The sequence below is a fragment of the Rhinatrema bivittatum genome, chromosome 4, assembly GCF_901001135.1.
Source record: "Rhinatrema bivittatum chromosome 4, aRhiBiv1.1, whole genome shotgun sequence".
NCBI lineage: Eukaryota > Metazoa > Chordata > Amphibia > Gymnophiona > Rhinatrematidae > Rhinatrema > Rhinatrema bivittatum.
The window spans coordinates 152,500,935-152,513,678 of NC_042618.1; the positions used below are offsets into that span (position 1 = coordinate 152,500,935).

A 12,744-nucleotide genomic window follows, 5' to 3' on the forward strand; every position below is an offset into this window, starting at 1 on the left:
TTGTCCACGTCACCGACTCACACCATCAGTCTCTCGCCTGGTGGAAAAATCAGATCAATCTCCTCCAAGGCTTGCCCTTCCAGGCTCCAGAACCTCAAATAACTCTCACCAGCAATGCTTCCAACCTCGGCTGGGGAGCCCATGTGGCCAATCTGCAGACACAAGGAACTTGATCTCCAGAGAAAGCCAAACACCAAATCAATTTCCTGGAGCTGCGAACAATCAGATATGCTCTCAGAGTATTTCAGGATCACCTCTCCAACCAAGTCATCCTGATTCAGATGGACAGCCAGGTGGCCATGTGGTACATCAACAAACAGGGAGGCACGGGCTCCTACCTCCTGTGTCAGGAAGCTGCGCAGATATGAGAGGAGGCCCTCTCCCACTCGATGTACCTCAGGGCCACCTACTTGCCGGGAGTGGACAATGTGTTGGCAGACAAGCTAAGTCACACCTTTCAACTGCACGAGTAGTCTCTCAACCCCTCAATAGCGGACTCGATCTTCCAACAGTGGGGTTACCCTTAAATAGACCTCTTTGCGTCACCTCAAAACCGCAAAGTGGAGAACTTCTTCTCTCTCACTCGCAGCCAACACTATCAGCCAAGAGATGCATTCTCCCTCTCATGGGCAACCGGTCTCCTATATGCATTCCCTCCACTTCCATTTCTCTCAAAGACTCTCGTGAAGTTACATCAGGACAAGGGAACCATGATCCTGATAGCACCTCACTGGCCATGCCAAGTTTGGTTTTCAATACTTCAGGATCTCTCCATTCGCAGGCACATTCCCTTGGGAAAGGACCTGCTTCTGATTACGAAACGGGTGCCTGCGCCACCCAAATCTTCAAGCCTTGTCCCTGACGGCATGGATTTTGAAAGGTTAATCCTTCAGCCACTTAACCTTTCTGAATCAGTTTCCCATGTCCTGATTGCTTCACGGAAGCTTTCCACGAGCAAATCCTACCTTTACAAATGGAACAGGTTTCAGTCATGGTGCTCTTCTCAATCCCTTGACCCCTTTACCTGTCCAATCATGAAGTTTCTGGACTATCTCTGGCACTTGTCGGAGTCAGGTCTAAAAACTTCCTCCATCAGAATGCATGTTAGTGCGGTGGCCGCCTTCCATAAAGGTGTCAGGGATGTTCCCATATCAGCACAACCCCTTGTAACACGTTTTCTGAAGGGCTTGCTTCACCTCAAGCCTCCACTGCGTCCTCCGTCCCCTTCTTGGGACCTCAACCTGATATTGGGTCGGCTCATGAAACCACCATTCGAGCCTCTCTAGTCCTGTGAACTTCGCTATCTCACATGGAAAGTGATTTTCCTTTTGGCAATCACTTCAGCTCGCAGAGTTAGTGAGTTACAGGCCCTAGTTACCTATCCGCCTTACACTAAACTTCTGCAGGACCCGGGCAGTACTCCGCAGTCACCCTAAGTTCTTGCCTAAGGTAGTATCAGAGTTTCATCTCAATCAATCCATTATACTACCTACCTTTTTTCCCAGGCCCCATTCCAAACCAGGAGAGCAGGCTCTGCATACCCTTGACTGTAAATGGGCTCTAGCATTCTACCTAGACTGTACAACTGCCCACAGGAAAAGCACTCAATTGTTTGTCTCTTTCCATTCCATCAAATTGGGGCAGCCTGTGGGTAAGCAGACTCTCTCCTCCTGGTTAGCGGACTGCATATCCTTTTGCTATCAGCAAGCAGGCTTTCCACTTCAAGATCGTGTTAAAGCACACTCTGTGAGGGCCATGGCGACTTTAGTAGCACACCTACGCACGGTGCCACTTCCTGACATTTGTAGGGCTGCCACCTGGAGTTCGCTCCATACCTTTACAGCCCACTATTGCTTGGACAAGGCCGGAAGACAAGATTCCATCTTCGGCCAATCTGTCCTGCGTAACCTATTCACAACTTGATGTACCAGCACTCTTCTGCCTGCCCGGTAGGGTTCAGGATGCCCTTGGCCAAATTTCACCCCAGTCCTAGTGCCTTGCACACCTGGGTACATTTGGTGCATACTCGGACATCCTCAGCTCGGTACTCACCCATATGTGAGGACTACCATCCTGCTTGTCCTGTGAGAAAGCAAATGTTGCTTACCTGTAACAGGTGTTCTCACAGGGCAGCAGGATGTTAGTCCTCACAAAACCCGCCCCGCAGTGTTGGGTTCATTACGTTTCTTATTTTATTTTTCGGCACTTCCTGTAGCTTTTTAAACAAGACTGAAAGGGGGACCCCTGCTGGCTGCAGGGTTGGTGCCATGATGGGCATGCCCAGTAGGGGCCAGTCAAAGTTCTAGAAACTTTGACAAAAGTGTTCCGTGATTGGGCTCCATCCTGTGATGTCACCCATATGTGAGGACTAACATCCTGCTGTCCTGTGAGAACACCTGTTACAGGTAAGCAACATTTGCTTTATCTATGCTGATGATATTCAGATTGTATTCCCAATTGAAAACAGCTCAGAGTCAACTTTTAAACTAGTCGAAATGTATTTAAAAATAATTGGACAGTTACTAGTTCAAATGAAACTGATTTTAAATTTAGATAAATCTGTTTTTATGGTCCTAGATAGAAAGAATGTTAACTTAGAACAGAAAGTGATCATTCTTAATGACAAAGCAAGTTTTAAGTTAGTTTATTCAACAAGGAATTTAGGTCTTTTTATGGATTACGAGTTAAACTTCAAAGCTCACATTACAAGAAAAGTAAAAGAGGGTTTTGGCAAATTAATAATGTTAAAGCGTTTGAAACTTTTACTTTCTCACAAAAATTTTAGATCTGTGCTCCAGGCTATGTTATTTACGGGACTAGATTATTGTAATTCTATTATGTTAGGCCTCCCAAAAGCAACACTCCGCCCCTTACAGGTACTTCAAAACACCGCAGCCTGTATCTTAACAAACACGAGAAATAAAGATCATTATCACCCCAGTCCTGAAGGTTGCCGGTTGAATATAGAATAATGCATAAAATGTTATGCATCATCCACAAGATATTGTAATGCGAAATGACAGATTGGCTAAACTCTACTATTAGACTGCATATACCTCAGCGTGATCTAAGGTCAGCCAACAAAGGCCTTCTCTTAATACCCACTGTAAGATCCGCCCATCTGAGCGAAGTTAGAGACCGTGCCATTTCAATTGTAGGGCCGAAACTTTGGAATAGACTGCCACAACATTTAAGACTTCAGCACAATTTGAAGAGATTTAAAAAAGAACTAAAAACGTGGCTTTTTCAACAGGCAATTGAGACTGATACTCAAGACACTAGCTGAGACCTATGACACGTAATTTGATGCTTTCCAGTTTGTTATAATGAAAGTTTTAGCTCTTTAATGACTTTTATATTAATTTATACTTGATGATTTTATGGTGTATTTTTATTCCTTTCCAATGTTTTTATTTCAAGTTTTACTTTGTAAACCGTGGAGATAGAAATCTTTTCTGTGCAACGGTATAGAAAAATTGTATAAATAAATAAAATAAAAAAATAGCAGGACATGGTCTCTCCACTAGCAGCTCTTTCTCTGCAAGGAGAACTGGTTTTGTCAATTGTAATAGAACCCACTCAGGAGGGGGCAATACTGGACCTGGTGTTTACCAATGGGGACTGTATTTCTGATATCGTGGATTATCATCTGGGAAACAGTAACCACCAGATGGTGTCGTTCAGTATTAAGACTCAAGAGACGAAAGTTCATTCTAAGGCGAGGATTCTAGACTTCAGGATATCTAACTTTCTCAAAATGGAGGAGTGCCTCAAGGAGTCATTAGCTGGATGGGAAAATCTAGGGGAAATTGAATGGCAGTAGTCAAAATTAAAAGTAGATATAAGGGCAACTAATCTTTTTGTTAGGAATGTAAATAAAGGAAAGAGGAAAAAGAGACCATTATAGTTTTCTAAAGAAGTAGCTGAACCAGGTAAGGGAGAAAAGGTTAGCATTCATAAACCAGAAGAGATCTCAGAAAGAGGCAGGCAGACATCTGGAAAAACTAAGAAGCTGGGAAATCAGTCAGGTTGCGAAAATTCAAATAGAAGAAAAAATAGCAAATACGGTAAAACAGGGGGACTAGAATATTTTTTAGATATGTTGGTGATAAAAGAAAGTGCAAAAGTGGCATTGTGAGACTCAAAGGTGAGGAAGAGGAATAAAATAAATAAATACATGTAGAGGCTGATGAGGAAAAAGCAAAATTGCTTAACAAATATTTCTGTTCAGTGTTCACTGTGGAAGGGCCTGGAGCAGGACCACAAAACAAAAAGCACAAATAATATTAGAAGCAAGATAAACCTCAATCAGTTTTCAAAACAGTGTGTTCATGAGGAGCTAACTAAAGTTAAAGTAGATAAGGCAATGGGACCAGATGGGATACAGCTGAGGGTACTAAGGGAACAGAGATTTCCTGGCAGCTCTGCTGGCTGACCTTTTCAATGTTTGTTTAAAGACTGGAGTAGTTCTGGAGGACAGGAAAAGGGTAGAGGTGGTTCCTATTCATAAAGGTGGAAGTAAGGATGAGGCTGAGAACTACAGGCCAGTTAGTTTGACCTCTGTGGTGAGCAAACTAAAGGAATTGCTGCTAAAACAGAGAATAGTGCAATTTTTGGAATCCCATGGATTGCAAGATACAAAGCAGCATGGTTTTACCAGAGATAAATCTTGTCAGACGAATCTGATCAATTTCTTTGATTGGGTGACCTGAGAGTTGGATCAAGAGAGAGTGCTAGAGGTATTATACTTTGCTTTCAGCAAGGTCTTTCAAATGGTTCCACATAGAAGACTTATAAATAATGTGCCCTTGGTGTAATGATCCTAGAGTGACTGACTGAGTTAGAAACTAGCTGAGTGGGAGACAGCAAAATGTAGTGGTAAATGGAGTTTTCTCTGAGCGTATTCGGGCTTGCTGCAGCCTCGGGAATAGTCCAGGAACAAAACGCGACTTGACTAGTCCAGTTCTGGTATAAGTATTTATTTATAGTGCTTCACAAGTAAAGAAACAAAGTAATGGTTCACCTTGCGTCAGGTACAATTGTAAGGTAAAAATACTCCATACGAATATACCAGGAGTTCTTACCAGCTCCCTGGGGGCGGCCCTAAGCTTTGTAGGCCAGGGTTCTTATGGTTGGGTGAAGGGAACCTCCCTTTACCCAGAATCTCTTGCGGCATTCTGCCTTAAGGGAGGACTGGGTTAGAAACCTGAAGCAGGCTTCTTAAGATAGAATTTATTTATTTATTTATAACTTTTCTATACCGAAGTTCAAATAACAGAGCTACTTATCACTACGGTTTACATTTCAACCATAAAATAGACAGTAACAAATAATTGTCTTACAGTGAATGAGGGAGTTATCAGTACACTCCGTCACAAGGGGGTTGTTAGTAGTGGTATGCCTCAGGGATCGGTCCTTGGACTGGTTCTTTTCAATATTTTTGTAAGCGATATAGTCTAAGGGTTGTCGGGAAATATTTGTTTTTTTGCAGATGATACCAAAATCTGTAACAGCCAGGAAGGAAGTGGAAGACATGAGGAGGGATCTAGTAAAGTTTGAGTAATGATCTACAGTCTGGCAGCTAAGATGTAAATCAAAAAAATGCAGAGTAATGCATTTAGGATTTGAAAAACCTAAGGGAAAGGTACAATATTGGAGGTGAAATTTTTCTAAGCACAAAGGAAGAGTGGCATCTGAGGGTAATTGTATCTGATGATCTTAAGGTGGAAAAAGTGATGGTAAAAGCCAGAAAGATGCTTGGCTGCATAGAGAAAGAAATGCTTAGCAGAAAAAGGGAGGTGATATTGCTCCTGTATAGGTCCCAGGTGAGACCTCACTTGAAATACCGTGTACAATTCTAGAGACCACACCTTTAAAAGGATATAAACACGATTAAGTCTGTCCAGAGGATGGCTACTAAAATGGTCAGTGCCCTTCGTTCTAAAGCATATGGGGATAGACATAAAGATCTAAATTTGTATACCCTACACTCAAATATCTCAAAGGTTTCCATGCACAGGAGGAGCATTTTTTCAGTGGAAAGGATGCTCTAGAAAGAGGGGTCATGAGATGAGATTTGAAGGGGGTAAACTCATGAGTAATCTTAGGAAATATTGCTTCATAGTGAAGAGGTGGATGGTGGAACAGCCTCCCACTGGAAGTGGTAGAGACAAAAACAGTATCTGAATTCAAGAAAGCATGGGATAAATACAGGGGATCTCTCAGAAAGTGATGAGAATTCTAATGCATTTACCATAGTTTCGTTAGTCTCTAAGTTACTCATTTCTCTTGTTACCATTATTATAGTTTCATGTAATCTTTCGTACTGTTAATATTGTTCTATGTAATCCGGCATGATGTATCTACGAATGTCGGTAAATAAAAAACTGTAAATAAATAAATAAATAACGCTGAATTTAATTGGACAGATGGGCAGACTGGATGGGCGATATGCTCTCTTTCCGCTGCCATGTTTCTACCTGTCTGTTTCCATTGCTGCAGGACTAGCCTTCTCCTCTACCACTGGTGGCGCCTGGTTATCCCCATGAGCCTTTATGTTGTTGTCACACATGGGGAAAAATTACTTAAATTATTTTCTTCTGTAGGCCAGATCTGTCCACCTGAAGGAAATGTATGGCAGGCTGAAAAACTTAACTCCGTGGGCTAGATTCAGGGCTATGGGCCACAGTTTGAGAACCCTTTGAATAGACACTCACGCACATCAGGATAGTAACTTTGGACAATGGGTTCTAAAGAATCTGTTTAAAAAATTTTTATTTTTTTCAACTCCTTCCTACCAGCCATCCATTTTTTTTTTGTTTTTCTGCAGAAGACAATGGCGAAAAGGAATATTGACAACCCTTATCTTGGACTCACATATGTAGCCTCTTGGCAAATTAGCTTGGTTCCTGTGTTTTTCATTTATGTGGACAATGTACAATAGATTTTTCTTTTGGGCATGGACTGGTTAGGATCTCTAATCCATCTTAAAACCTTTATTCATCCTATAACTGAGTGGTTTGAGGATAAAACATTAGCCCTGAACGGGAATAAAAATTAAGTTCTTTGGGTAGGTGCTATTCTGCTGGTATACATATTCCAGTGAATGATCTTGGTTACTAATATTACTTTATTCCACAATGTTAGATCTTTGGGTTTAAGACTTGATTTTCAGTTATCCTTAGATGATCAGTTACTCATATTCTCTGCCTCCATGTTTCCCATGACGTGTGCTGATTATACTTATTATGTTACGTTTTTGTTGTTGGATCTCAAGTCTCACAAAGCTACTTTAGTGGTCTTTTTCATATGAATCTAAATTTTTAACTCTTAATTTTTTAATTTTTACATTTAATGTTTAATTTATAATTTCCAATTTTTAGTTCTTGCTAATTAAGTTGACCCGTAGGAAATACACAAGAATCCTTGTTTCATTATTTTCATTGTTAAAAATATGTTCACTATCAGAAATAGGCACCCCCCGCTTATTTCCTTTACGTTATCTGTAAACCGATGTGACATCTCTGATCTAATGTCGGTATATAAAAATGTATAAATAAATAAATAAATATGGTCCAGTTTGTCTATTTTAAGCTGTGCTTGGTTTGCCATTTATGGCACCTGCTGGATAATCAAGTACTAGTGCAATTTTTAGTAATATCATATTTGGACTACTGCAATAGTCTTCATATTGGTCTCCCACAGAGGCTGCTTCAAAGGATCTAAGTAATATAGACTAACTGAAAAGGTGATTTGTAGTTGCAAAAAAGGGGACTCGATCTTCCCCACTTCTGCATCGTTTACATTGGTTGCCAATATTCTATAGAATATATTTTAAAATCCTGATGCTGACTTTTAAATTATTGCACAGAATCAGTCCTTCATTTTTGAAGGCTCAATTGTCTCAGTATATACCTGCCCAGGATGTTACATTTTGCTCAAGCAGAATGTAACATCAAAAATTCAGGCTAGGTTGTTTATTGGTAGCATCGGTGCTTTGGAATAAGCTTCCCTTGGACATCAGGTTGGAATCTAATTACCTGATATTTTGGAAGAAGATAAAAACCTAGCTGTTCCTGTCTTAAAATGGCAGTTGAGATGGTATTCAAAAATCAATTGATGGTATCAGTTTTGCTTTTGTTTAATTGTTTTAAGATTGTGTTTGTATTGTTGGTAATGAGATTTTATTATTTAAATCACCTTGAGAACTGTTTTTGGGGTTAGGAAGGTAGTTTAAAATACTTTTAAATAAGTGTTCTTATAGTACTTCTGTAAAGAAAACTTAATGATAGTACAAACAAGATTTTGCTAACACAATTACCTTTATTTTGCAGTGTTTATTCAAAATCATATTTTAAATCCTTAATAATTGGGATTGAGCTACTAAATGTCTATTAAAAGCATTAGATTGGGGGTATTACCCTATTCCTGGGGGAATTCTTTGCTACTGCAGGGCACAAGATTTGGGCAGAATGCCCCTGCTGCACAGAATTTTCTTTTTTTGCGCAGAATTTTAAGCTGCCTGGTGGGCTGCAAGTGGACCCCATCCCGCTTGTGGCCAAAGACAAAGGAGGCCCCGGCAGGCTGAGAGTGGAGCCCATCCCAATAACGGCTGAAGACAAGGGAGGTGCTGGCGGGCCACAAGCGGAGCCCATCCCACTTGTGGCCGGTGGAAGGAGGCCCCAGTGGGCCGCAAGCGGAGCCTATCCCGCTCATGGCTGAAGACAAGGGATGCACTGGTGGGCTGCGAGCGGGTCGCGGCCAAGCAGCAGTGAACAGATGACAACATAGACATGGCCTGTGAAAGTGTATGTGTACAAGAGAGAGGGAGCCTGTGTAAGGGTGTTTTGTGTGTGAGAGACAGGGAAACTGTTTGTGGGGTGCATGTGTTTGTGCAAGGGAGAGGGAGCCTGTGTGAGGATGCGTTTGTGTGAAAGAGGAAGGGCTTCTATGTGCGGGTATGTGTGTGTGAGAGAGAGTGGGACATAGTGAGCCTGTGTGAAAGGCTGTATGAGAGAGTGATCAAATTCTAGGAGTGGAGGATTGCGGTGTAGAGATAGCAGAAGGGGTTGAGCCTGGAGGGGGCAAGGAGAGAGAGTGGAGAGCAGAGAAGTTAGAGCTTTAGAGGGCAGAGTGAAAGGGGTCTGGTCAGGGGAGTAGGGAGAGAGGATGAAAGGGGCATCCTACAGAGTACTTCTAGGGGAATTCTGCTCAAAATATTTAAAACTCTGCATCTTTGAATAATAATTTTTCTGTTTTACATTTTAAGTTAATTATTCAGAGTGTGATGTAGATTATTTTGACCAATAGAAAGTATGCAGAATTTTAAAATTTTATGTGCAGAATTTTAAAAATTTGTGCACAGAATTCCCCCATTAGTAACCAGGTATATCATAATGCATTGTGTATGCCAACATGTTCATAGAGGTTTTGATGTCTGACATCTCCATAATTTTATAGATATATTTGCTTCCTCACTATTAATCTTTAACAGTCTGCAGGTGGTAAATGTCTACCATCTAGTAAACAGATTCTCTTTTTGTTACTTTCCATCAACTTTTAGTGGCTCAATCCCAATTTTTAAAGATTGTTTTGCAGTACTTATTCAAAATCAAGGTAATTGTGTTAGCAAAATCGTTTGTACTGTCATTGGGTGGTGTTTGGAATTGGGAAGGCCATTTTAAATGGCCTTCCCAATCCCAAAAATGGTGCTCTAGGCATTGTACATAATAAAATCTCATCACCAACAATAAAAATAGCAGACATACAAAAATTAAAACACAAAGCAAACCCATACCATCAGTTTACTTTTGAAAACCATCTCCTCAACTTCCATTTTAAGATGGGATCATCCAGGATTTACCTACTTCCAAAACATCAGGTAATTAGATTCTAACCTGATATCCAAGGGAAGCTTATTCCAAAGCACTGGTGCTGCCAATGAACATCCTAGCCCAGACCCTTGATCTCCTAACATCCTTCACTGGTTCCAGTATACTAAGGACTAGCTCTTAATGAAAAAAAGAAAAACTTTATTAAAAAAAAAAAAATTCCATTCTTTAGAGGACACCACTTCCAGATAAGACTGTGTTCATAACATTCTTCACAGACTTTTGAAAGGATTTTTAATAACCAGCACTACACTTTACTGTGCTGTATGTAAGGGGGCTGTCCTAAGAGGGTGGGGCTTTTCTTTTGTACAAAAAAAAAAGTAGGCAATGGTGGTAGCATATTGGAGGCTGGGCTTGATACCTTGGGGGTTTCATTAACTTCATGGGTAGGGGAATAGCTTTTTATTTTTTCTGGTTTTGCTTTGATGCAGTATATTGTTGGAAATGCAACTCAGATGACTAAATCACCCATGATGTAGGCCACTTTCTGAGCTTCACTTCTTATATGATATTTAGAGTATCAAATATTTTTACTAGCTAGCAAAATTCTGATCCTGGACCAACGAAATGTATTTGTGGCACAAGTCATGGTGATTGACTGTATAACCAAACTGGACAAGAAGTGTGATTAATTTGTGTTTAGGATAAAGTAGTGTGGTTGCCATGTTGTGTACTTGGATATGTACAAAAAAAGATCTACAAAAACGTTGTAGGGGATTCCATTTTATTGGATTAACTTAATATATTTCTGACTAGCTTTCAAAAGCTGATGAAGAAAATGTAGCTCTTGAAAGCTAGTCTGAAATATATTAGGCTAGTCCAATAAAATGGTATCACCTCCAACTTTTTTTGTTGACCTGTATTTCTCGTTATCCATTTGAATTAAAACAGCTCTTTCCACTTTTGTGGTACTGAAGTAGTACAGTGCTCCCTTATGTTATTACTATGTCTATCCTTTGGGCTACATTGCTGTTTTTTATTTTTTTTAGCTGCCTGCCAATAAAGATGCATTTCGAAAAACCTGGAACGCGAAGTATACACTACGCAGCCACTTTGATGGTGTGCGAGCTTTAGCATTTCATCCTGTAGAGCCTGTGCTGGTTACAGCCTCTGAGGACCATACTCTGAAACTATGGAACTTGCAGAAAACAGTTCCTGCCAAAAAGTAAGTGTTTGCACTCAGTAGCACTGCTCAGCAGCTGTGTTACTTATCTCCCTTATCTGTCAACTAGCTCCAGACCTCCACTGAAATTTTTTTAAAACTAATCTCGCAGAGCATTCTGGGAGTTCTAGTTGCATTTTGTTGAAAGGAAATTAAATTCCTCAATATGGCATCTCCTATCAATAACAACATGATGGCATCTCCTGTCAATGACGACATGAGTTTCAACAGCTCATTGTTGTGATATAACCACCTGGTGTTGCTAAATAGCCTGCACACAAATGGATTATAGTGAGAGAGATTTGTGTAGCCCCGGTCCCACTTTCTTGTCCACACACATCATGTGCTGATTAGTGCAAAAGCTGCCATAAGTTCAGTGATGCATATGGATGCAGGATTTACATTTTGAGTAATCATCTCCTAGGTAGGTTGCTAGTCCAAGGCTTAGCAGCCCTACTTGGTTGCACTGTTTGACCCAACATAGGGTATGGTTGAGAATGTACTCTGCATATTGTCTCTGGAGTCCATGTTACTCCGATATCCTGAGTTTAGCTGGGCGATATGATTTCCAAGCTTTCCTGTGTGTTCTGAAAAGGCACCACAAGAGTCTTGGCGTTGGAGCACTATATTCTGTGAATGGAGACTTATGCACTCTGCTTCTTGTTTACCTACAAGTTAGCCTGTAGTGGTCAACTAGACATATCACTTTCATCCTGTGGAGATAGTCATATAGCAGTAGCCATTAATACATACAGTGGCAGAATAGAAATTGCTTAAAATTACCTGTGACCTGTAACAAGCTGAAAATTATGAATGATTCTCAAGTTATACAGTGGCATAGTTTTCAGTATATGCTGTATATATATTGACCTTGTAAATGAAAAAAGTAGGTCTTATGGATGTCTTAAAAATCATGGCTTAGTGATGAGTTCTTGGGTCTTAACTGGTCAATTCGATTGGAAGTGCCAAATAGTGTAATATAAATCAGATAAATAAAATTGAATGAATTCTACCCACTACATAATGGACCAGTTTTTAAAAGTATTCACAGCATGGAGTAATACTCTTTGTCTGTTGACCAGCAGTATGAATTGGCCACACAAATGGATAACGTCTGACAGTATCAATATAGAATAACTGGATTCAGAAAAATCAAGATTGCTTTCCTGAGCATGCACAGGAGTTTCTGTGCAGTAGCTGTTGTGCTTCAGTCTGTTTGTCTGTGCTATCGCACAGATGTAAGTTGTTTGTCTCAAGATTTTCTTACTGCTGAGAATTTTTTTGTAGTTAGTTTTTCATCCCTATTAATATTATCCTCCAAGCTTCCCTCCGTTCCTCCATTGAAAATTTAAAAAAAAAAATGGAAGTCTACTTTGAGAGCTGTTTGTTCACCATGCCAGGTTTGAAGAGGTGGCCCTATAGTTGGGGTAAGTGGCCTCTGAAGACTCCTGCTTAAAGTGCTACTGCTGTCTAGTCAGGCCGTGCTGTCCTAAGCTTGCCCTTGCTGTAGAAGAATGTCATTGAAAAAGACAACAGAGGAGCTTGAAAGTGAGAGATCTTTCCTCCATATTCTCCTACGCCTTCAAAAAGCATCCCAGAGGACTCGCAAGTTGAGCTCCTTCCACATCAAAGAAAAGGACATGTCATTTGACCCCAGGGAGTGAATCCTTCTGTAGAGGCAATGAGAGGGAA

The 12,744-nt window shown here is 40.6% G+C and overlaps 1 protein-coding gene across 4 annotated transcripts in view; it reads left to right on the plus strand.

The window, feature by feature from the left end:
- Window positions 1–12,744, plus strand: part of STRN3 (striatin 3) — a 349,837-nt gene that overhangs the window by 196,444 nt on the left and 140,649 nt on the right. For all 4 annotated transcript variants that reach the window (XM_029598990.1, XM_029598988.1, XM_029598991.1 and 1 more), the window contains one exon: window positions 10,880–11,055. In XM_029598990.1, coding sequence (XP_029454850.1) covers window positions 10,880–11,055 — 176 coding nt within the window. The remainder of the gene's footprint in view (window positions 1–10,879; window positions 11,056–12,744) is intronic.